Source organism: Manacus vitellinus, unplaced genomic scaffold (genome assembly GCF_001715985.3).
Source record: "Manacus vitellinus isolate BGI_N305 unplaced genomic scaffold, ASM171598v3 scaffold_76_pilon, whole genome shotgun sequence".
Taxonomy (NCBI): domain Eukaryota; kingdom Metazoa; phylum Chordata; class Aves; order Passeriformes; family Pipridae; genus Manacus; species Manacus vitellinus.
This window is the reverse complement of record NW_021940796.1, coordinates 2,303,886-2,329,465: the sequence shown is the minus strand read 5'-3', so window position 1 is coordinate 2,329,465 and position 25,580 is coordinate 2,303,886. Positions and strand designations below refer to the sequence as shown.

Here is a 25,580-nt window from a genome sequence, read left to right as displayed (position 1 = left end):
AGAGCTGGCTGAGGAGGAGGCTGGTGCCAGACAGGGGCTCCTCTCACCCCACATTCCCCTTCCCGGCTCATCCCACATTCCGGCCGCTCTCCACAGCAAACACTTGCTGGCACCAGCTCTGGCTCTTTGGAGCTCTGCACCCGGAGCTGGGGTTGTAACCAGCACCCAATTTAGCTCGGGTTGCAATAAAAAGTGAAAGTTAAAAGCAGTGCAAGCAGCAGATAAAGCACTATTAAAAACTGGCTGGGATGATGCCAGGGATGGAGTCCAAGGCAGGGGAGGAGCCACGACTCCAAGCCAATGGGTATTCCACAGCAGTGGATAATTAAGGAAAACAAAATATTTTCCATGTGTTTCTTTGCCCCTTACGTCACCGAGGCAATAAAATATATACACAAGTAAGTACCAGCAGGCCATATTTCAACTTGGATATAAATATTTACTTCCAGCAGAGAACATCCTTATTTCAGCAAGAAGCTGGGGTGAGGAGGCTGTGATTGTGACACCCTCCGAGCATCAAACTCCACCTTCAAACAGATCAGTCAGGCATTGGATCTATCAATCCAAAGAGCTCAGTTTTGTGTGTCATACACCTAAACTCACACCTGTGCTCACTCATCCTTATCACACCCCGATGGGCAATTGCTAAAACCCACTCATTTTGGATTAACAACAGTGAAAATAGGTACATTTGCTGATATTACAGTAAAAAAAACCCCATGTGTGAGGAGTGATGCTCTTGTTTAAAGCTGTGTCAGTAAAGATCCAGGTAAAGTCTTTCTACCACGAGTAGTGGATTGGGCCAGATAAATTAAAAAAATCAGATATTAAACCTGTGGTGGTTTATAAAGCAACAAGTTTTTGTGGCTCTGGAAATATTAACTGTCAAACATTTAATTATTAAAGAACAAAGTATTACCCACAAAAGAATATATTATCTGTAGTATGAGGAAATACTAAAAAAATTAGTGTTCACTAAGGAACTAGCAGACATTGCTTAGCAAAATGTTGAGCAAATACTTCAAAAATACTTCAAAATATAAAGCCTAATTTAGTGAAATCACTCAGTAAGAATTTCTTTATTCTAAACTGGGAAAACTGCTTATAAATGAAAGCTTGCCCTGAAACAACAGCAACTCTAAAATTCACTTGCAGATGGATGTCCAAATACCCCCCTTTTAACATGCACAAAGAATACTGTTTTAAAGCCACTTCAAGCAGTCCAGATTAATAGATGAGCTTAGAATCTATTACAGGCTTATAAAAATATAAAGATTTGCAAAATGCTTCCTTTAAGCACTGCAGGAAAAGAGCAGAAATGTCAATGAACAAATACCACACGGTGTGTTATTTCTGTGCAATCTCTAAAAACACAAGTACAGACACTGAGGTTTCTGGATCTCTTGTAAGTTTAACAGTAGCTGGGAGCTCTTAGATCTCAAGCTATAATAAATATTGTATCCTACAGGAGCCCATCGGGAATCTCAGCTCATGTGTTGCTCCACGGAAGATTGTGGTGTCAGATATGATTAGAATCAACACTTTCCACTTATCCAGAGCTTTAAAGCTACCTACACACAACATTAACAACTGCTAATGACAGATAATTAGGGGCATATAAGACAATATCATATTAGGAGTGAGTTTGAACTAGTGATGTGCAAAACACCCAGGATATTAAGATTTTTTTCCCCCCCCCCCATAAATAAACCCAAGGCACTTCTGTGCTGGACCTGCTGCTGTTTTTCAGCTGACAAACCATTATGTGAGCTGAAGGTGGCTTCCCCAACTGGCAGTCAGTTCCCAGCACTTGAGTGAGGAGACACTGCAGTGGCTGCATTAATGGCCCGCGGAACACGCGCCCAGCGGGTTGTGTGACACGAGAACAACTGTCTGGGAGCAGCAGGACTGGGCCAGTGACCATTAGTGTGGCCCCTGGAGGCCCCACTGCAACTTATCTTCGGGTAAGGGGAAGAAAAACCTCATTCCCCTGTGTTTGGTTGTGATGCTGATCAGGTCACAGCTCGGCTTTCATCGAGAACACGGGAACTGCTGGGCCAAAAATCACATTATTGGCCACATGAAGGAGGTGACCAGGCTTGGGGTTAAGATTAAGCACCTTGAGGAACTTAAATTGCTTAAAATGAAACTCAACTCAAGGCAGCAATGTCTAGAAATCGTTGATTTTTGATTTTCACTTCCATCAGTGAAGTTAAAAAAATAGTGCAACGTGCAATTAAGTTGATACACACTTGTGTGTTGGAGCACAACCACCTTCAAAGGGATGAACTGCTTCAGTTACTGGGAGCCTCCTCAGCTGCCCCAAAGGCAAACTGGATGAGGAATAACAGTCCCCCCATCACTACCTTGTGCTGTGCAGAGTGAGTTCCCACCTCCAGAACCGACTAAACCACCCACAACCATCCCAGAGAGGGAAATTAAATCAGTATATAACGATTCTGCTGCCTTTCAGTCACTGCTCCCGTGCTTGTCCTCTCTCCACTGTACTTCTCCTGCCTGGAGAAAACACCCACTGGTGTTTCAAGACATTAATGCTACTCCATGTCTCCCTGCAGCTGAGTCTTTTCCCAGCCCAGGCAATGATCCAGCAGCAAGTGCCCAGTCAGTAGTGTCAGGTCATTTTAATTTCTCCTCACATCTCTCCCCAGTCTATAGGGCATAGCTGTTTCTGGATGTAATCATGTACACTGCCTTGGCATCCTGGAGCCTGTTGAAGTCACTTCTGTCTTAAGGCTCTCTTCAAAAATCATCAGATAACATTTTCTCAAATTAGATGAAATAAATCAAGTTGAAAACATTCTAAGTACCAGAATTTTGCATTATGCAGCTCATGCACACACATGCTTAGCAAGGCAGATGAGCAGGATGGAGAGCAGGAGCACATGTGAGTGTGTGCTATTGCACTGAGGAAACAGATACCTGACATATCCCACAGGCTGTCACTAGTCAAGGAATAATGCATAAACTTATGCAAATCAGTAACATAATAAGCATTTTAAATAGATGTATTAACAGAATTGGCACAGGAGTTATTCCAGGAAAGAACCACAGCTTAAACTCACTTAACTTTAAGCTGAGGGGATGCAGAAATCCAAACCAAGCAGAGCTGGGTACATTTTTGTGTTGCTGAACAGGTGATGCCCTCTAAGAGCAGCTTGTTCTCTGCCCATTATTAAAACCTCTCAATTGCTGTGAGGAACAGACCAAGGGCCAAACCTCTCCCTGGGCTTCAAAGCTCAGCATTATACTGAGTGCAATCTCTCCCTGCCCCACCTTTATCCCAGCCAGGTAATTACAGGTTGAGGTCAAGGACTCAGCCCCTATTGATTTCATCTCTCTGCAACAAGGACCCTCCAGCCCTGCCCGGCTCCACTCAGGCACAGCAGCTCAAGCATCCGTGACATTCCCGGGCCCTTCCAGAGCCTGGCATGGGAAAGCAGGCCCGGCCCAGGCCTGCCAGTGATTGCCTGTGGCAGGAAGGACAGCCTGGGAATTGGTAATGTCGGTGACTTCATCTGCCAGCTGCATTCCCACATCTTTACTACCTGAATAACTGAGCTGCTGCCAGGCAGCACTTTGTGGTGTGCAGGGCTGGGCAATGAATATTTGATTGTGCAGACAACAGAGAAGAGCTCGGCTGGTTTAAGGTGTGACAGCACAAGTGTTGATTAAATTCCAAGGGAAGGGAGCACTGCTGGACAGCAAGGATTTGTCCCGTGGTCCCTGTCTCCCAGGTGTGGGGATGAACAATGAAAGGGCCTTCGCAGGCAGCAGGGAGGGAGGGAGGAGAGGCCAATTCCCTCCCCCACAGAACCCAAGTCAATCCTCCTGTTCATTAAACCCTCTGCAGGCACAGAGTTATCTGTCCATGACCAGCCAGTCGCACACAAAAGAAAGGGAAGTACTAAATTACAAGCTGATTTTAAGTGGGCATTGATTGAAGTAACCAGAAGAGAGCTTAGTGTTGTCAGAGTTTCATACAACAGTAATAAACAAGCTTCATTAAAAAATTATGTGCATCCCTAAGAAGCACAGCCAGGTTTCAGATGACAACATTAAGGTGCCCCCCACCCCACACACAATCAAAGAGGGGGGAAGAAAATTCCTCAGGATCTTTTTCTCCTACAAATTTAATTTTGTTCATTAAATAATACCATTCATTAAAATCCTTCCCACTCTAACTTCTGCTTTGGTCCCAGGCAAGAAACAAACAAAGATTCTATTCTATGATCTCCTCCAAGCAGGAAAAGGTTGATGTAAAAAAAGAAATCAGACAACTTCTTTGTCAACGTTCTCCTACACCACCAATGATGCAACCAAGTCATTATTTGGCTGCTGGGTGTCCAAAACCTCTTTGTGTGAGGGAATAATCACGACTTTCCACACACACAAATGCAGCCACTTCCCTTAGCTGAGCAGGGCTGACTCACTGAGCACACCTGAGCCCACACATATGCTGCAGTTTGAGGGCAACACTTGCCCACACACTCAGTGCAGCTGTGTGAGCAAATTCACTGTGCTCAGGAACTGCTGCAAACCTTTTCCCTGGGGGTTCTCTAGCTCTGAACACTCAGAGTTGTCTGCACAGGTATCCCAGCCTCCCTACACCCCTAATTTCTGTATTGTGGATTATTCATGGAGCTCTGTCAGCTTTGATTGTTCAGGTATGGAACACATATGATGTGCATCACTCCTCCACAGGCCATAGCATGAACATTCAGAAAGGTGCCTGGAAATACTCAACTGCATGTCTGGCCTATGCTCATATTTTCTACATTAGTCCCCACTATCCTGTAGCTCTGCTCAGCTGGCCCAAAATCAGATCTAATGCACAGCAAAAAAAAAAAAAGGAAGAGCATTCAATGCACACCTGTAATGCAAGATTTCCAAATCCTGCTTGCAGGGTGGTTTTCTGAAATCCAAGACAGGTCATTCAGCACCAATTTTTCTGGTCACACCACAGATTGTGGTGCAGGGTTGGTTGGTTTGGGTGTGTAAAGGGTGTGACCTTCAGCTGCAGCATCTCCTGCACACGGAGCCCCCTTGAAGGTTTTTCCTTCATCTCTGGTGTCTAATAAAGTCTTAAATACAACCTGACTTACCAAGGCTCACCCCAGCTGTGTCACAGCCAGAGCACACTTTGGGAAGGACGGACACAGAGACACTCCTGACACACAGTCAGCAGCTACTGCCTGCACAGCACTGGCTCTCCTGCTGCATTATCAGTAAAAGCTTCCTGCTTTATACAGATTTAAACTCAGTGTTGTCCCTTTAACATCTCCAACTGGCAATCTGGAACAGCAGCTGGAATTACAGCGTGTTTAATCCTTCAGGGTATATTCTCTCCATGATGCACACGACTAAAATGTGTGCACTGAGGGACAAATGTCCAGTAGCTTTAGGTGACTGCAGCTTTGCAAACTTCCCTTCAAGATTTGATTTTAAAAAAATGAACCAGAGAAGAATATCTCAGGAGAATTTTGAGTTGAGATAACCTGCCATATTGAAATATACCTTTTTTTTTTAATTTATCCAAGGAATGGTTATAAAAACAACCATCCAAGTTAAAATAGCATTGCAAAATTTCCTTATTGATAACAGCATTAGTTTTGTAAGGAAATCTAAAACCTATGACATACTTCTTAAAGGCAGATTTTTGAAAATTACCTGATTGTCATAAGCACAACCCCAGTTTTACAGACGTGAAAATCGTGATTAAAAAAAAAAAGCACATAAATTTCTTATTAAATGCAACAACAGAGTTGTCACCAACGGGGGGAGGAGGAAGGAAGCCATCAAGAATGGCAGGAGGATAATGGGAGATGATAAACATGTACTTGAAATCTTTTGCTAGGAAGAAGAAGTGATGAGTCAGATAAGCAGAGGCGCCACATGGGTTGTATCTCCAAGCAACAGGCAATGAAACCTCCAGATAAGCATCTTCATAAAGTGCAACGGGCTCAAATCACAGGTCAGAGCTGAGGAATCACTTCCTGGGTCAGCTCAGGCAGGAAAAATTTATGACCTACTTAAAAAAAAAATCCTTCAAACCTAGAAATGTATTTTCCATAAAGAACATCAGCCACTCGGGGCACGCCCTGGGAACAGCAGGAAATGGGAGTAATTGCAGCACCAAAATGCAATGGTGTGCATGAGCAGTGTTTAAATAAAACCTTCACATCCAGAGCTGAGCTCAGGGTCATTTTCTGCACATCTCAGAGATGGGAAGAGAAAAAAATGAGCATAAAATACTCTACTTTGCTGGGCCCCGGTACAAGAACATCTCAGTCTCAGAACACAGTGTATGGTTTTTCCTTGTGTCTCCTTTACTCTGTAGCAGAATTCACAGCCCTGCACCATCACACATAATCTAAAATTTGCACTAATTTCTGCATGGGAAAGGACAGGGCTCAGGCAATACAAAAACTGATAATAGATGGTGAAGTCCCTGAATCAAAAGTCAATTCAAATCCAACCTGTCTGGCAGTGAAGTAAATAAATCCCTGCCATCAGCATGTCCCTTACAAACCCCATGTATTGTTTATAAGAAACTTATGAGGTGCTACAACAAAACTGAGTCACTGCTGTACATTAAATATATCTTCAGCATCCTAAAAACTTATACAATGGACTGTGGCAACTGTAATATGAACACACATGTTAAAGGCATTAAAAATGGAGCTTCATCACCTTCACATGGGCCAGTTCATATTAAAGCTCCATCCACACCTCAGGAAAAGTTGTTTAGCATGGAAGAGCTACAAGTCCTATATGTTCATTGCTTCTACTGGAGGTGGAATAACAGTTTCAGAATGGTCATATTTCAGAATTATTACACATCCCTGTCACAGGTAAAGGCACTGCCCCTACACAAGAGGGAAAATTCCCCACCCTGATAATCCTGATATCTCTTTCTGTACCAGCTGATAGGGAGGAACAGCTCTGCCATTAATCACTCTGAATCTCCAGTGTCACACACACAGACAGAAGCACTCCTGTGATTCAAACTTGTAACCTTTCAGGGCTAACAGGTATAGATGAACCAGTCCAAAAAAAAAAATCATAATGGATGCATCTATGTTCTCATCTGTATCAAACAATTATTTTCAAAATTACTCTGTCTTGTAGTAAAAAAACCAAAATTCCCCTTAAACAACCAGCATCAGATGTTTGTCTAAGCTCAATGTGAATTAATTCAACGACTTTTAAATATTTGAAAATGGAATTTATAATGACAATTCTCAATATCCAAAGTAAACGTGGTTATTATCGAACTCAGTTATAAACACATATAAGAAATACCCTGCAAGACCCAAATAAATTCATTTGGCAAACAATGGAGTGTCTTGGACTCAGCATTTATATCAATAGCAGAGTCTGAAACAGGAGCTTTTATTTTAACTCTCTTTAAACCACCCTTCAGAACCCTGTTTCTGTATGTGTTACAGTCTCTCTTTACAGTTTAACCTCAATCCAATCAGCAGCCTCCAGGGATTTTCAAATCGCTAAAGATTAAAATCCTCTCTGACTTGACTGTTTGACTAATGCTGTGTGTTTAATAATTCTACTTGTGAGAGATTTTATTTGACAAAATCCTGCTGTGTGGACCCTCAGACGCTGCACAGCTGCACTGGAATATAAAGCTCTGCTGCCCTTGTTTCTTTAGACAGGCTACACCCCACCACTGAGGGGAAAAAGAGAACTTTATAGTACATATATTACTCTGTTGATATTAACATAACCACTGTGGTATTAAATTTACACACCCCTTCAGAGCAGAGTAGTGAAAATGTGCCTATTACACAAACATCAGATGAACTCTCCTGTTGTCCTGACTGTTCACAGAAATCAATTACATTTATGATTACATTTCAATGAAAGCTCTTTTATAAATGAGATGGAACTGTAATATTCTCTGCTTCGGGCATTCATTAATAAAAGCAGTTCAGTGTTAGTATTTGTAAATGTTCTGCTTTTTAGTTTAGGCAGATTTTAGCATTCTAGAGCTCGTGTTAAACCTCACGTAAACAGTGTGTCCAGATCTTACCACAACGCTGCGACTTCACATTTGAGTGGTAAGAGGGGAAAAAAAACCAAACCAGCAAGTCCTCATTATGGCAGCACTCAGTGAGTATTTGTATAACAGCACTTACCCCGGTGTGCAGCTGAAAATCACAATACCCCTCAAGCCTGTGGCAATGGTTAGTGAACATTTACCAAGGGAAAAAACCAGCAGGTTGATGAACACTGATTGAAAATCACAATACCCCTCAAGTCTGTGGCAATGGTTAGTGAACATTTACCAGAGGAAAAAACCAGCAGGTTGATAAACAGCATAGAAAACCAGAAATGAAGGTGTTCCTACCTGAAGTAGCATCGATGACTGTGGAGACCCCTCTGCGGTCGGCCGCGGGCCGCGGTGACCCCGGCATGCTGACGGGCTCCGAGCGCACCGGCTGGATCCTGCGGGACACACACGGTCACCCCGGGGCACAGCCAGGCCTGAGCCCATCCCTCAACCAGCTGGAACCATCAACCATTTGTTTCGAAATGTGTTTGAAGCTGCCAAAAACTTTGGTTTTCCTTCTCCCAAGATCTGGAGAATCCATCTGGAGATGGATTGAGACTCACACAACAGGAGTGTTCCCGATGGGAGCTCTCAGGGAGCCTCAAATGGAAGCTCTCACCCCACCCAAGCTGCTTAAAAAGCCTCCAGCACCTCCTCAACAGCAGGTGTTGTCACTTTAGGAGAAATGACTCGTTTGTAACTGCCCACTCCGTTAGTAACATAGATCCACCTGAGTATTTTTTGAGACTTACACAAAGGGAATATTCCCAAGGCATGGCTCAGATGGGAGCTCTCAGAGGGTCTCAAAGGGAAAAGCTCACCCTACCCAAACAGGTTAAAAAGCCTCCTTCCCCTTCTGAACAGCAGCATTTTTTTTTGGTAATTTTAGGAGAAAAAACTCATTTATAGTTGTTCATTCCTTTTGTAACACAGATCCATAGTAGTATTTTTTGAGACTTACACAAAGGGAGTATTCCCAAGGCATGGCTCAGATGGGAGCTCTCAGGGAGCCTCAAAGGGAAAAGCTCCCCCCACCCAAACTGCTTAAAAAGCCTCCAGCACCTCCTCAACAGCAGGTGTTGTCACTTTAGGAGAAAAGACTCATTTGTAATTGCCCACCCCTTTTGTAACACAGATCCACATGAGTATTTTTTATTTCAGTTTTCTTTCTTCATACACACACATATGTACAATAAAAAATAATATGTTTGACAGCCATATCCTTACTCATGGTAATAATTGCAAACAAGGAGAAATCACACATTGCAAACCCATGGATTTCCAGTCCAAGGACAGTCTGCCCAGTTTTAATGGGATTAGTCATAATATCCATCTCTCTTATTTTACTAAGGGTTTCAGACAGAGTCCCAAACCATCCAAGTCCCTACCACAGAACTCTGGACTCCAAGTCCCATGAGGAGTCAGAAGCATGGAAACTTGTTAGATCTGGAGTTCCTGGACACAAACACATGGTGCATAAAGCTCTTGTACAAACCACCAGTAAATACAAACCCACAGTTGCCTTCGCTCTCCTTCCTTCCCTTCCCTAGGCCCAGCCCCTACCCCCAGTTCCAAATCAGCCAATGTCCAAAACCAGATGAATCAAACACATGAAAAAGAATTACAGGGAAGGGACCAAAGGAAGGGGAAAAAACCCAAAAACCAGGGAGCAGGAAAACATTCCAGAAGTTCACTTACTGTTCCAACACACTGATGCTGATAGTCAGCATCTAAATCCAGGGCACAAAGCTCCCACTCATGGCTGAGAAAATGGATTTATTAGAGGATGCTGAGCAAGGCCACCAGGCTTTGTCCTGTCTTTCCCTGTCGTGTGCCCAGGAAGGGGCAGCAAAAGGAACCTGAGCTGCTTGGCCTGCGTGGGTTTTTACTGTGGGTGAGTCACGCGCTCTTCTGAGACTTTCATCTGGCCAGGCCTGGTGAAAGCTGTGACACATCCTGCACAGATGGCCCCGTTTAAGCAGGAGGCGAGTTATTCACACGACAAATGTGAAGCAGCTTGGAAAGGGGTTGTGTTTTTACCTGAGACTGTTGAGATCGAGATCGTCCGTGTCGAAGTCCAGCAGCGGCTGGGGGGTGTCGCTGGGGCCGTGCGACTGCAGCACCGACGAGCTGGAGGAGATGACGGTGGTTTGGCCCGAGGGGTGGATTGTTTTGAACTGGAACTGGGGGCCCATCCACAGGCGCCGGTGGGGCCCCGTGTGAGTCACTATTTCCACCTGTGGGAAGGGAGTGTGGGAAATGATGAATGCAATGAGTGGTTCCCTCCGAATGCTGAGCGCCCGGAGCCCGGCCGTGTTCAAGGGAAAAGGGTGTTCGGAGCCGTCCATCTGGAGGAGGGTCTAACAAGGGGAAGTTTGGAATGTCTTTGCTAGAGAAAAGATGTGTTAGCCCAAGCCAAGAGCTTCTGGCAGAGCCTTGAAAGTCCATGAACCTCCAGCCTGAGGACACTGAACCCCGGTTCTTAAATTGTTCTGAAGACTGACGCTCCATCCTGGCCATCCCCTCACCTGCTCCTGCTCATTCCTCCCCTTGCCAGGATGAAATATGTGCTCTAACTCGAACACAATGAAACTGCCCTTGTGGTGTAACCAACAGGGAAACACATTCCTGCCTAAATCTGCATGGAGCAGCCAGAGAAAATCCCATCCTGACCAGGGCAAGGGATGCTCTTTTGGGAATCTCATTGCAGCTCTTTGTGGAAGTTCACACCTTTAACAGCCCTGCTTCCCACGGACACAGCGCGAGCTGGATTTCAAATCCAAGCTCATAATTCCTGTTGGCACATGTGAGGAGATGGCTGGCAGGGAGCATCTTGCTGGGAAGCACAAGGTTTGTAACCGAGAGCGATGGGAAGGGCCCTGGGATGAGCCCGGGTCGTGTCGTCACCGCGTAACACAAACAAGGGTGTGCAACAGAAGGGCAGCCACACACAAATATACTCATGTAACCCAAACTCTGACAATTAAACCAGAGGTGGGGTGCTTGTGTGCAGTGAACAACTGCCCAAAATTATAGAATAGGCATATTTGGGATATTTACTGCACGTACACGCAGAGAGACAAAAGCTTCACAGCTCCAAGGCTGCTTCCAAAAGGCACAGAGAATTCCTGTGGTGTGTCTAATAACTTCAAATATTCAAGTTTTCCTCTGGGTGCTTGCTCTCTGTGAAAGTCTGGATAGGGACTTTGGAAAAATAAGTTGTTTCAGTAAATGAAGCATCCAAAATATTTAAAAAATGTCTTTTCACACTGATAACTTTAAACGTGATGAGCAGCAATTCTGATAAAGTATTGAATAAGGCAACTGTAGGACTGCAAACAACCATGAAAATTTAAGATGGTAACTGGAAAATTAGGCCTTGTAATTAAATAGGTAAACAAAGCATAGAACTTCTGTAATTACAGAATAGAATCATAAAGCTGGAAAGATTGTACAACACCAAAAATCAAAAAGAGCTTTTAAAAATCAGAAAAGGGGAATGTGAAATAAAAATATTAAGCTCTGGTAAACTCACACTTTTAAGACAAAAAAAAAGACTTAAATTCCTATCAATTCTGCTAAAATAACAAACAGCAGAAATATAACTCAGTGAGGGAATTCAGGAAAATAGATTTTGTGTACACATGACATAGATGTCCACTAGCAGTGACTGTCAAGCTTTAAGAGGCAGTTTGAAATGCTGGGTGCTGGTGAAAGACAACAACCCCCCAGCCTGGGCAGCGCTGTTTCCATCCCTGCACTTCTCTCAGCCTAACTCAGCTTGGCTGCAGCCGTTTCTGAGGCAAGTGGCTTTTATGTAGCAGTGTAAATTAGGCCACAGATAAAGTAATCTGTATATTTTAAGCTTGAAACCATCAGTGTCACAGAGCCGAGAGGTAAACAGATGCCTTTGCAATTTTACTGAGGCTACGGCCAGATGTTCCTATTCACTCTCCTGTTGTGTGCAGGACAAACATATTGTATCTACTTCCCACTGACAGCACACATTACCCACTGTTCTAATTGAAAAGTTGAAGTGAAGGGCGGTGTTTTTTCGCTGCATGCTGTTACTGTTGATAACAACACTTTCATTTTGAAAAGCACACTTGCACTTGGGGCTTAATCTGAAGTGGCTTTGCTCGGGGAGCGGCAGTGCCTTCGTGCTCCGAGGGCTATCACCACCCCTTCACTCAGCAAAAATTAAACATTCTGGAAGCATCCTTGGAATTATCTGCCTTCTGTGACATCAACTGGGATTTTTTTATTTTTTTTTTTGCCTTGTAAATATATTTGCTCTTTCAGAGGGATGGGTGTGATGAAGTTCAAGAGGTCTTTAGTTCCGTTGACACCTTTTATCGTCCAAGAATTAGTAATAAACAGACACCCATAAGGTAGATTTACCTTAATTTCTTTTTCCTGTGGTTTTCTGATGTACCACAAAGTCACCAGAAGAGTAAAATAACTCTCCAAAAAGTACTGGAGAGGTGGAAAACTACAGTTGAGATCTTGCCCCAGTGAGCTCAGGGATGGAAGTCCTGCTGACTGCCCCGACTGAGTTGTTCCACCACCTTTGTGCTGTGAGAAATTAGACCCAGCACAGACAAATGAGATGTCTCAATGTGCAGCCACAGCTGGAACCCCAGGCCAGGGAAGTGGATTCCCATGGCAGGATTCCCCAGTGAATGTGCTCCTGGACAGGTGGAAGCCTAACCTCTCATTTTAGGAGAAAGCTGTGTATGATTTATTCACCAGTGGGAGAAGCAAATCCCATCCATGAATATTTCATACTTATGCCATACACCCCAGCAACACATTTAATGCATCACTCCCATAACAACATTGTTCTTAAACCAAAGGAAACCCACCTAATTTGTCAGGATGAATTCCATGGATCAGGTACCTTGTAATTGCTTTGGCAAATCCAGAGCATTTGTAAATGTTATTTATTTATTTAGCTCTAACCTTTTATTTCTAACAGAAACTAATTCTCAGTGTATTATTCATGACCTACATTCTTAAACTGAACTTCTGTTTTGAGCCAAATGGTCAAGTATTTACTGAGTTTTTAAAGAGGAGCTTCATTGACTGAGACAAAACAAGAATGGATAAAAACACAAAGATTTGACCTCATATAAAAATATTCCACCAAGCAGGATGATTTCAAAGCAATACAGTGTTTATATCTAGCTATAACTCACAGGAATTATCAGCAGGAAATGCAGATAACCAGAAAAGGAAGGAAGTAAACCATTTTTATGGTAAAATGCAGCACAGTCACCACCCAAAAGTCATTTTGCCAAGCCAACCTCCTTTATCCACGTCTGTCAGCAGAAAGAGGGAGAGGGGTAACTTGCTGCTGCCAGCTGAAACTTCCCACTTCATCCTGAGCTTCCCAAAGATGTGATTGTGTCAGTAATGATGGGGCTTTGTCTGTTTTTATCTAATTTGTTTAAAATGTAGAGGCCACCAAACTCACACCACGTTAAACCGGGAGCGAGCGAGTTTCACCCACAGCAACACCCCTGGTCGTTGGAAGCTTACTTCCCTTTTGGAAGGAAGGTGTTAAATTTCCTTCCAGTGGCTAATATTCCTGTTTTCCTGAACTGGAACACCCCAGAAATGTACCTGGGACAGCCACTCCTCGTCCTCCTGCCCGCTGTGGTCGGAGGCCAAGCTGTCGTAGGACTCGTGCCGGGTGATGGGCCCAGGGCTCCCCGGTGGCACCACTGAAAAAGAGCCAAAACAAAATGAAAAATCAGATCCGCTGTTAAATGAATAAAAATCAGATCCACTGTCAAATGAATAATATAATAACTTTTTCAGTAAGTTATTGGTACAGTAATTTTCCTAAAATCTGCGACAACAGATTTCCTAGAAGCGCAGAAAGAGCTCAAATGTTGACATCAAAAGGGATGACAAGATTCCTGTTCTTTAACTTGGATGCATCCATAGAGCCACTGAGAAAACCCATTGGCTCTTCTCCTTTTAACCTTAAGTTCTTAAAATACTGAAGTATTTTTACAGTCACACAATTTTAAAATAACTCAAAGTTTTGAAAATTATTTTTTGCAAATTAATTTTTCAAAACTGTGTTATTGCAGGGTCCACCTTTCTGTGTCAGGTTTCCAAGCACTACAAATGTTTCCAGCCATGCTGTAAACCCCCCAATAACTGGAGTTTTAATGGCAAAGCATAAATACCCACAAATAGAGAGCGGCGCCTCTGGAACGTGAACAGCACAGGGGCTGCAGAAATCCATGGAATAAAGGGAATCTCATCCTGCTTGTGTGAGTGGGTGTCTCAAGCTATGGAGCCATGAGATACCATGCACTGGATATTGGGAAGGAATTCTTGGTTGTCAGGGTGGGGAGGCCCTGGCACAGGTTGCCCAGAGAAGCTGTGGCTGCCCCATCCCTGCAAGTGTCCAAGGCCAGGTTGGACAAGGAGCAACCTGGGATAGTGGGAGCAACTTGGGAATAGTAGGAGGTGCCCCTGCCAGTGGCAGGGGGTGGAATAGATGATCTTTAAGGTCCCTTCCAACCCAAACCATTCCATGCTTCCATGATCTGCCACACTCCCTGCACACACCCCTCCACAGCCCCTGGGTCAGCAGTGTCTCTTCACCAGTTTTCAGACAATATAAAAACTGCCTTCAACTGCTCCATTCCAGCCTGTCAGACCTAAGTCAACAACTTTGGGATGTGTCTGTTTAGTCCACACCAAATTCCTTTCAAGAGAACACCCCCCCCTTCCTGGGTCACAAACACCTGAGGATTCCCAGGAAAATCTGAATATGAAACCACAGTGCCCAACCTTAAAGCTCTATATTTGAAACCAAAGAAACAAACCCTTATTTTGACACATTTTGCTGTTGTCCTGATGTTCCCCACATCCCCTGGCTCCCTCCACTAAATCCTCCTGCCTGTTCCAGAGGGCACAGCTGATCAACTGCAGGCTTTCCTGTTATTGAACTCCCTGACAGGCTCTTCGTGGCTCCAGCAGATGGTTTTGCTTTCAAACCAACGGGAACTTTATGGACTGTTCTGAATTTTTTTTGTTCTTTCTATCCCAGGGGCAACTACTAGAGCTGTCAAGATTAGGGAAGCTGCAAAAACACAGCCCAGGGAGCAGCATCCCCCCTGCTCGCTCACCGGATTTCTCCCTCGTGGAATGACTTCTACGTTTTCCTGGAGCTCCGAGACAGCTTTACAGTAAGGAAGAAATTATTAAAAAAAAATAAAAAATTTAAAAAGCTGAAAAAAATGATCAGTTTGGATGCTGTGCTGCAAGGCTCTTCCTGAGGAATCACAGCTCTGCACAGGTCTTGTGCCTCCCTGCAGCTCCCGAGCGCGGCGTTAACTCTTTCCACCCAAAAAGTGACGACATGCTGGATTCCACGGAAAAGCTCTGCCTCAGAGTTCACCAGCAGGGCAGCACTGATAAAGCCTCAGCTGGGGTCAGCCCTCAGTAATTTATTTGCCTATTTAATAAACCAGTGTTTCTGTCCCACACCTATCACAAAAGCAGCGTTCAGAGGGGCAGGTTTGGATCCGTATCTGGGATCCGTAACGCTGCTCCCGGTCTCCACTCCCACCATTCCCAGTGTGCTGGGAGATAGGACTTCATAAGACAAGTGATCCTTGCTGGAGATTTGCCATCCCTGTGCTGCTTATTCCACATATACATATGGTCATTTTTTTTTCAAGTTTAAAATGCCCTTGAAGTTACAGGAACAAACACGGTCTGAAAATGCAAACCCCATTTTCCCCCCTCATTTCTGGGTCACGCACCTCTCACATCAGTATCAAGTTCCAAGATGAGATTAATTTAAGCCCAGAGGGACATTTCCAGGAATTTGAGCTCAAAAGTAATCTTTTATCTTCCAGCTTAATTCTTTGAAAATCTGAATTCACACTGGAAATTACGGCAGCCTCTCCCCCATCAGTGGGGCTTTTCTTATGCTGCAGCAAAGAATTGTTTCAATTTCCCAAGAATTTCACTATCAGACAGGATATAAAATAATTAAATTAAATTATTCCGAAGCTTTGCAGCAAGCAGTGTTTTTTCTGGCACTCCTGGAATTCCTCTTTCATTGGGATAAGTCACAAATGGAGCACACACAGACCAGGAGCAAGCAAACCTTTGCTGTACAGAGGTATTTTACTGGCAATTGCAGGTGGTTTGCACCTTCCTCAAATAATCAATTCAATGCCTTGTGTCAGAGCTGTGCCAATTTTTAACCTTTTCTGTTCTTACACCAACATCTGGAACAAACATATATCAAATATCAGAATGCAACTGAGTTTGTTTAATTGAGAAATACACAAATGGGAAGTGAAAAAGTACAAAGAAAATGAGTGTTTATTAAAAATCTAAGGTGAGAATTAGAACATACAACTTCTGTCCACGCAGTATGACAGGACATGAGTTTCTAAAGTCTGCTTGTAAAGGCTAATAAATCTAAAAATAAGCACTCAAAGGTACTTCTGAAAAACTGCACTGGTACCTGCAGCAAAAAATCAGGGTTTGGCCATAAATATTTGGCAAGGGGCAAAAACCAGCTCTGAGCTGCCCAAAAGGAAGAGTAGCACTTTTAAGCTCTGTCCTCCTTCAAGTGAAAAGTGATGCAGATCAACTCTAAATGTGGAATATATTCCTGCCCCTCCACCCTGAGCAGCTCTGCTGAGCCACTCCACATTTAACCAAAGGGGCTGAAAGAAACCACATTACAAATGAAGTTATTTGTGTGATAATTGTCAGTGCCAGGAAAGCTGCACAGAAGGGACTGTGGGGACACAGATTTCAACACAAGCCAAAGCAAAGGCTGAAATACAGCAGAGCTGATATTTCCCTGGAATTCTCTGGATGTGATTCACACACTTTCATGATTAAGTATGAAAAAAAAAAACACCATTGTTTCAAAACTTCCCTGTGACATTTAGTGACAAGTAAAGAAAACAAACAATTTGTATTAATCTCAAATAATTTGCATAGACATTTCTGACACGTGAGCAGCACCCAGACAAATACTCACGTTTGAGGAATACTGGAATTAACATGCAGTGGGTTTGTTCATAGATGGGCTAATTATACAATAAATACCTAGAGCAAAGACAAATCTTCATTCAAAGATTATAAATTGTCATCTTTCAGCAGCATGAAAGTGTTGGAACAAAGAACCACTACAGCTCAATTGTAGTGCCTGCACTTATGGTTTTAATTTGGGAACAATAAATCATTAGTTTTACTTAGTGCTGTGTACTCCTCGAACCAAAAGGTTTTAATTTTCTCATTTATATAAATAAGCTTTGCACAAGTCAATTTAATTGAGAGTTATATATGAAATTCCCGATGTACTCTTCTCTAAGAATGTTTGTCCAAACTGGGAGCAAACAAAGGCGCTCGAGGACTATAAAGCCTATTTGTTTGGTGCACATGCCTGCAGACAGCCCCAGAGCTTGCCTTTATTCCAGCTAAATACACACTTCCAGGCTGAAATAAGTTTCTGAAATCCAGTAGAAACAGGCCAATGTACTCCTAACCAATCCATTCAGCTCTGGTGGCAAACAGGTACTTGGGATAAAAGGACACATCCTTGGTTTCGTACAAATCCCACCCTAACATCTGATTTTGATGCTTTTCCTGTGGTTCCTCAGTTATACCTAAAACAACCAGAGGTGGTTTAGAGACCTGAGGTAATCACAGGCTTGTCAACAAGCTTCAGGAGTGCTTCTCCCCAGTTGGATTTACTTCATGCTCCTCCTGGAACTGCTGGCATTGGTTACCCCGTGTCACCCACGACAAGCACGAGGGGATGGTTCTGCTTTAGGTCTGCAGGCAGCCCCTTCAAATTCACCTCACAGATGTGTTCTCCCTCCTGCCAGAGGCTGGTTTTGATGTCCCACAGTTGGCTTTGCCATGCAGTGCATACCCAAGGAGCCCTCAGTGAGTTTGTGTCAGTGAGTTGGGGCTCTGTGCCTGCTCTCCCTCTGCTCGCATCTGACAGTCAAGAGAAGATCAGAGGTTCATTTGGAATGCTCACAGCCATGTTTACAATAAACTCTTTGCAGTCTGGTGATATGCTCTACGTGTTTTTACTTGTGGCTCTGTGTTACTGAACCAAGTTCTGGTTTTAATGCAGCTTTCAGCTTGTAAACTTCTGCAGGAGCACGGCAGGCAAATTAAAATATGTCCTTTTACCCAAAACTTCTCCCCACTCACTTTTTTTTCCTGTAAGGACTTTCTGACATCCTTATATACATAAATATCATAAAATTAAGCTTAAAAAAAAGCCCCGTAAAGTAGTTTAGTTGGGCTAAGAGTTATTTCACCCCAACAACTTACTGGAGCTTTATTCAGTCATTATTTGTGTACTGCCCAAAGTTTATTGGTGCTTTATGGACCATCCATTCTCTGTATCAGCATTTTAATACAGGAATAAGTAGGTCTGTAATCAGGACATGAATTCTCCTCAGATCTTCCCAGCTTTGATGACTGCTTTACCTCCTCCTTACTTACACTGGTCTGATGGTCAACAGCCTGGAGGTTTTTTCCCCCAAAAAGGTGTTTAGGCCTCACCATCACCCCTGGTTGTACTGCAAGGCTGGTATATATTCCCTGTGCTTAATTCCAGCTTCCATCTCTAAAGTTCCCTTAGGAAACCAGCCAAGCACGATGAACTTTCAGGCTGGGCAGAGCTAGAACCTGATATTACTCACAGTCCAGAGCACCTTAAGGCTCAGACTGTGAGCACACAATCAGTTCTGCACCAAAGGAGAACACACATATCCTTCCCCGAGTTAAAGAACAATTCCAACCGCACGAACCCACGGCGGAATCCATCTGATGGCCATCTTTAAAGAATTATGGAAGAGGTAACTATTTCTATAATTCACCGACTTCAAAAGTATGTTTGACATTATTGTCGGGAAAATTATGTTAACCATGGATTACTGTTACAATCAAAGTGTGTAGTGAGAAGTCAAGAGGCTCAGCAGTAAATTTTCAAAGCGGAGCGTGGGGATTTACCCGTTTGACTCCCATTAACGTCAATGGGAGTCGCGCGGCCAAATCCCCGAACACTGCTTTGAAAACTGACCCCTGCGTGTCCACGGACCCCGCTCTAAGGAGTTCCAGATGACCCTGCCAGAGCAGTAAAGAACCATTTCAGCATGTGCCCTCGTTCATTAGGGTTGTTTGTACACATCTGAAAGTGTTTCCATCCCCGGACGCCGCGCTGCTTCCAGCGGTCGGTTTGTAAGACGTGGATTAGGGAGGGTGAGCCGTGGAGCCACGCACGTGCCCAGGTGTATCTCTGCATCAAACCCTCAACACGCACGTTCCCAGCACCCAGAGCACCTCACAGAGTTAATTTTTATCCACCTTGTCTATATTATTTCACAAACAGCAATTATGGCTGGAGAATACATCGTGATTTACTCCACTGCTCACGGGACCATGCAGCTCTTTCATGACCTGACCCCGCTCTCATTTACCCCAATCAGTCCATGCTCAGGCAGAAATTAAATTTGCTTCCCTTTAACACTCAATCCTAGTTCCTGCAGGGAGCAGAAAGTGCAGGTTACAGTTTTAGGGAAACATAGTTTTCCCTTAAAAAAATAGCATGAACTCCAGTTTCATTAGAAACACCTTCTCTGGAAGGGGACCCAGATCAGTCTGGAATCTGTTACACCTCCAAGTGTAAGAAGTAAACCTGAAAATTCCATTTCCACTCTTTGTGCCTATTGCCAAAAAAAATCCAAATACATGTAACAATTCTGTAAGAGAAATGCACATTTGGAATCAAGTTTCACTGGGAATTCTGTAACTCATAAAAAATAAATATAAGTGTATATATTTCTAGCATATCTATTTAAGATCTGCAACAGTTTTACATGCAGTAAAAAATTCCAAATTTCAAATTGCCAAAATCCTTCTCCAACATATTTTACCTGTTTCACTTATATGTTCATACAGATACCTATATCTTCAATTGGTCAGCTCTATTATTTCAAACTGAGTTCCCTTGTGATAGACATTGAACATCCCCAGAGCAAGGGCCAGCTCTGGCCTCCCCAAAATCACCCCACCACACACCAGAGGTACACACAGAGGGGATGTCCCATAACCCATGTTCTTGGGAGGGATCAAACCCACTGTTAAATACTCACACACAAAAGAATGCAAGGAGGAAAATGAAGGTAGAACACTAAATGTCCCTCTCAGCCCCAGTTCATTCACCTGGGAAGGGCTGGCAGACCAGAAGGACCAGATTCCTCCTGTGTCTGTGGTGTAACTCCCGTGGCAGCAGCTTGGCTGTGACTCCAGGCACCACGGCTTGGTTTTCATAGGATCTGTCTTCACAGCTCACAGTCACACAGTTATTTAATACACCCTCCCCTCCCACCCTCCACACTGCTTTCCACAGTATTCACCAGCTCTGTGTATGTAATTTTTATTTCCATCAATGGAATGTAGGAAAGGAATATAAATGGGTTATAAAGAACCCCAGTGCTGCTGGGAGAAGCCTTGCTCAGGGTGCACAGCTTTCATGAGAGGGAGAAGGAAGTGCAAACATGATGTCAGAGTTACAGAGATTATCTGTATAAATGGTGTTATCATTTAGCCCAAACAAACAGCAGGGGAAGGCTCACCCCTTCCCTTTGAAGACAATGGATAGTTACTAAATTGGACTTCTAATGAAAGCCACTTTCAGTAAAACACAAGATATGTGCAGCAGTTGGTCCAGAAATGAAAATCTGCTGTAACAGCCAAAAGTCAAAGGCAGCTATAAATACAGGCCTTAATCTTTTCAAGAATCCCTTAACAAAGTCTATAAAACTGATCATATCTTCAGGCCCAACTCAAGAGCAAATTCTTACTCAGAAATAAGTAACAGCCCTGCAAGTATTACTTGGAGACCAGGACAGGGACAAAGAAGGAGAATGCAGAGTACTGGTTTGAATCCCAACGTCTTGGAATACAAATTACACTGCATTTAGAATAAACAATTAATGAGGCAGCGGCAGCCTGGGCTACAGGTCCATTTTTCTGAGGGAGAAACAATTTGCAGAAGCGGTCAGGGCGGGATGCAGAAACAACTGCACCATTCCTTTTAACACAACAGAAATGCTCTTTGATTATTTAAAAGCCAATTGCAAAGATCTGTCTTCAAAACCTCCTATTGCAGGTTTAATAGCAGAGAGGTGCAAGTACACTTACCAGCAACACTGGAGTAAAGTACAGACTTTTGTTTTAACAAAATCTATATTTATACGATTACATTTCCTATGGTTGAGGGCAGCTGTAATTAATGGATTTCCCTCCTTCCCCTAATGCAGTCATTTGTCAATTTAAACACAGAATGCCCAATCAATTTTGATGTATTTAGTAAGCAATTTGTCAGAGTACTGCATACCAGTTAATATATTAATTCTTGTCACTGGCCCACTCCTGACAACTGCAGGTCGTGTCCATAAAATTGGTCCTGATGAGCCAAAACTCTTGCCTGGAACGTGAAGGTGCCCTTTCCAGAGCCAGAGGAGAGAAATCAGATCTCAGTTTATTCAATACCTTCATGGGGCAGTTTTTGGTCTAATTCAGGGGGTTTATTCATTAATGTGTTAGTTGGCCACCTTTCAGATATTGCAAGTCCTGTCCAGCCCTCCAGTGCAACGAAAAAATGAATTCCAAGTGGAGGGATAAGGAAGAGAGGAAATGAGAAGAATGAAACAAGGATGGCAGACTTTCTGCTGTGATGCCAAGTTCCCTATTTCCATGGAAATTCCATTGTGTGCCAGGCTCGTGTCTGTGTGGACTCAAATGTGCCAGGTTGGACAGGGCCTGGAGCAACCTGGGCTGCTGGAAGGTGCCCCTGCCCATCCTCACAGCATCCTCAAGAGTTTATACTGCCAGAACCATCCTAATTCCTAAGTATCAAACAGCTGGAAGAAAGCAGGATTTAATGACAAAATTTGGCAATTCTCTGGAGAAAGCCAAGTCCTTTCTATTTAAAGTTCCTGTGGACACCAAAACCTCTCCTGTGCACGTGTGTAGTGACTCTCCTCCCACTGCCAGGTCTGCTAGGAGAGTCTAACTACATCACCTGATGGTATTTATGTTAGAGAAAAAACAATCAGGAAGAATAAAATGTGACTTAGATTTCCTTCTTCTGCTGTGCTTAGATTTAGAAGTTGCTCAAGACACAGGGAGGGAATACCAGAGACACAAATAAGCTAAAATACTGTGGACTAAATCAGAAAAATATCTGAGTCCTAACACCCAGCACTGAGGACCTGAGGATTGTAATAAATCCGGGGTTTTGTGGGATGAACTCTTATGGAGACAACAGTGAGTCTGGAATCTGCTCTGTGAGAAGTGAGGAGGTCTCAGGATGGGATATTTTCACACTGACCAACTGCAGAAAGCCTGAAACAGTTGGCAGCAGGATCCTGACACTTCCTGCAGGCCAGCAGGTTGTGGAATTCTACATGCAAGTTCACTTTCAAGCCACAAAGGGTGCAAATCTCCTGCTCCCCACTTTCTCCCCTGTGCCCAGCCCTGGCCATGCTAACGAGCTCAGGTAGGCACAAACTGCACACTCTCAGCCAGGTTTCTGCAGCAGATGTCCCAGATGACCCCAAAGCAGTGGAACAGCTGTGCTGATCCACTTACAAATACCCTTGGGATAAAGGTCTTGGACACTTGTTGTACAAAATCTTCCTTCAAACAATGGCTCCTTGTTCCTTCCCTCTGAGCTGAGAATGCAACTTCGAGACTCTTTAAAGCCATTAAAAGCTGAGCTGGGTGTCAATAAATGGTTTTTTAGGTTATTCACTGCTCAGCACGAGAAGCCACCGGCCTGGTTTATACTTTTGGAGAGGCTGAGGAAGATTTTTGGCCCCGTGTTTTGGCACCAAAGCTCTCCTTTATGGAAGGCTGCCCGTGCAGCCCTGCCAGACGTCTCATTGTTCTGCCGGGCTGCTGACAGAGGTACTCTGTGCTAAAAAGCACACTGAGGGTTTTTCAATGACCCAGGGGGGGCAAAGGTCACTTATTATAAATGGATAATGAGACCTAATGCAATGTTCCGAGTGTGGACAAAGAAAGGGTCTATCCATACCCCCTTGTGACTTGGTCATTCAGGCTTTTATTTCCCCTGCACACTTAATGGAGCCAAACAATTGGCAGAAATGCTATCCAGGGCTGGGGAGGAACTGCTGTGCTCCACCTCGGGGACAGATCCCAGCAGAGCCCCTGGACGGCGCCAGGGCTCTGGAGCATCCCCCCAGCCCCTGCTTCAGCCACCTCCTGGCAATTAAAGGCCCTGATGGAAGCAGGAGCACGTGGAAGCCCAGGCTGCAGGTCCTGGCAGAGCTGCAGGAGAGCAGGGCCACAGGACCCAGGTCAGCAGTTATTTACCAGGTGTCTTGGGCTCTGCTCTGGGAAACCTGCTCTGACTCCATTTTTTTTCAGGAATTTCACTGAGTGGAGTCACACTGAACCAATCTGAACACACACACAGATTTCTCTGTTATGCCATTTTTAACATGTCCTCTAGATGATTTTCCGTGTTTATTATTCTGTTTGTATTTGGTGTTTATTATTGCTTTGATCCTGACTATACCCTGGATAAAACAGAGGCTTGCTACTCACTGACAGTAGTCTTCCCTTTTTTGAATTGTCAAATAAAACCTCACAAAGATACTAATTTGTCTGTAAAACCCAAACATGGGTTTGTAAAAAAAAAAATATATATATACACACACACACAAATTTTACCTATAGACATAGATATATAAATGTCTCTGGATATGCCATGCCATGCATATTGGCTCCCTGGGAATGATGTGCCTGGTGGAAGCAGTGCCAAGGTTCCTGAGGGAAGCAGCTCCCTGAGGCTCTGGCTGGAAGGAGCCCAGCAACCAGGAGTTCCAGGGGAGGGGGAAAATGCAGATGCACTCACTTGTCACTGAATTCATGTGGAATTCACGAGAGGAAATGGCAAAAAGTGTGAGAAGGAACCAGGTGAGGAAACCCTGAGGACTTCAGGGGATCCAGTGGGCCCTGCTCTCAAGCCAAACACTCCCATCTTGGCTGTGTGACAGCCTCTCAACTCTGCTTCATGTAAAAAATCCCCAAATTACATTCAGTGCTCCACACAGTTAGTTATACACTGAACATACACTGAAATTATTACAGGCTGAAAAACCAGCTCAGAAAGCCCCACTCTGCAGAAAATGTGCACATCAGACAAGACAAGAAGTTGTCAGCTACTCACAGCCAGCCAGAAGATACTGGTAGTACTGCACAGCATCTGCAGCCAGGAGCAGAGGATGGTTTGCATTAAATGGTGGTTGGAGCTCATTCCACTGAGGAGTTCTGAGGTAAAACACAAGACTATTAATATTTAAGCTAATACAGAGAATGTAAATCAGTGTTTCTGTCATCACATGCAATTATCTATACAAGCTCGCAAAATGTTTGTAATTATTTAAATTAGCTTGTTCAAACACTGCAGCACACCACAGGCAGTGGAGCAGCAGGGCCAAACCCTGCAGACTGTGAGGCAAAGACAATTCTTCTTTGTTGACTTGCAGCATGGATTGCACACACACACAAAAAAAAAACCCAAAAAAAACCCAAGAGGGAGGTTTAGATTAAGTTGGCAAATATGTTTAGGACCATTGCATGTCATGCTGACGTTATATAAACACACAACAGAAACTGGGGAACTTTTTTTGTTCTGTTCACCAGCACTGCTCCCACCCTGGGAAGTCACTGAACACTTTACAAACTGTGAAAATAAAGCTGTGTAAAGTTAGGGGCTATTGATCCAATTAGAATTTTCAATTCCATTACAACCTACTCATTTCAACAATAATGGCCCCGAAGTCTGTGTTGTAATTTTAATTAGGGTGGGCCATTCCTAAATAGCTTGGTAAATCAAGTATTGATCAGTCCAGCCCAGCCATGAGCAGCACTAAGGAATATGGGAGCCGAGGAAAATCGATAGGAAAATATTTTAAAACGTCAAAAGCACTGACGACACTTTCTCATCAATTTTTGTTTACTTTCCTCCACCTGTCAGGAATAATTTCTTCAACTGTCTTAAGAACTGCTACCTTCAGCTGGCTCCCAGGATAACTTGCCTAACTCTTTGCAATGCCTCAGTGTGGAAACCTCCCTCCTGTCTCACAGCAGAATTCTGGACTTCAACACCACTAAAATAATTGTTTCCGGTCCTTATATAAAAAGTAAATTACAATCTGATCATTTAAAATCAGCAATTAATAAGGAGCTCTGTTGATTTGTAAATATGTTCACGTAGCTCCACGTCCACAGAAGTATTTAAATGGGACACATAAACACTAACAGAACTATATGGGATTTCCCATCAAGTGTCCCCTCCTTCAATGGAACACTTTAAGAGTCTTTAGGATGAGTTTGAAAATAAAAATATGAGTGATGCAGGTCATGGAAAAAAAGAAAG

At 43.6% G+C, this 25,580-nt stretch overlaps 1 protein-coding gene across 1 annotated transcript in view; it reads right to left on the bottom strand.

The window, feature by feature from the left end:
* The window catches only part of LOC103763698 (BCAS3 microtubule associated cell migration factor), a 162,118-nt gene that overhangs the window by 19,681 nt on the left and 116,857 nt on the right, over positions 1-25,580 (bottom strand). Inside the window, exons 19-22 of the mRNA XM_029964627.1 lie at positions 24,369-24,469; positions 13,715-13,815; positions 10,130-10,326; positions 8,387-8,484 (exon numbers count right to left, since the gene is read on the bottom strand). Coding sequence (XP_029820487.1) covers positions 8,387-8,484; positions 10,130-10,326; positions 13,715-13,815; positions 24,369-24,469 — 497 coding nt within the window. The remainder of the gene's footprint in view (positions 1-8,386; positions 8,485-10,129; positions 10,327-13,714; positions 13,816-24,368; positions 24,470-25,580) is intronic.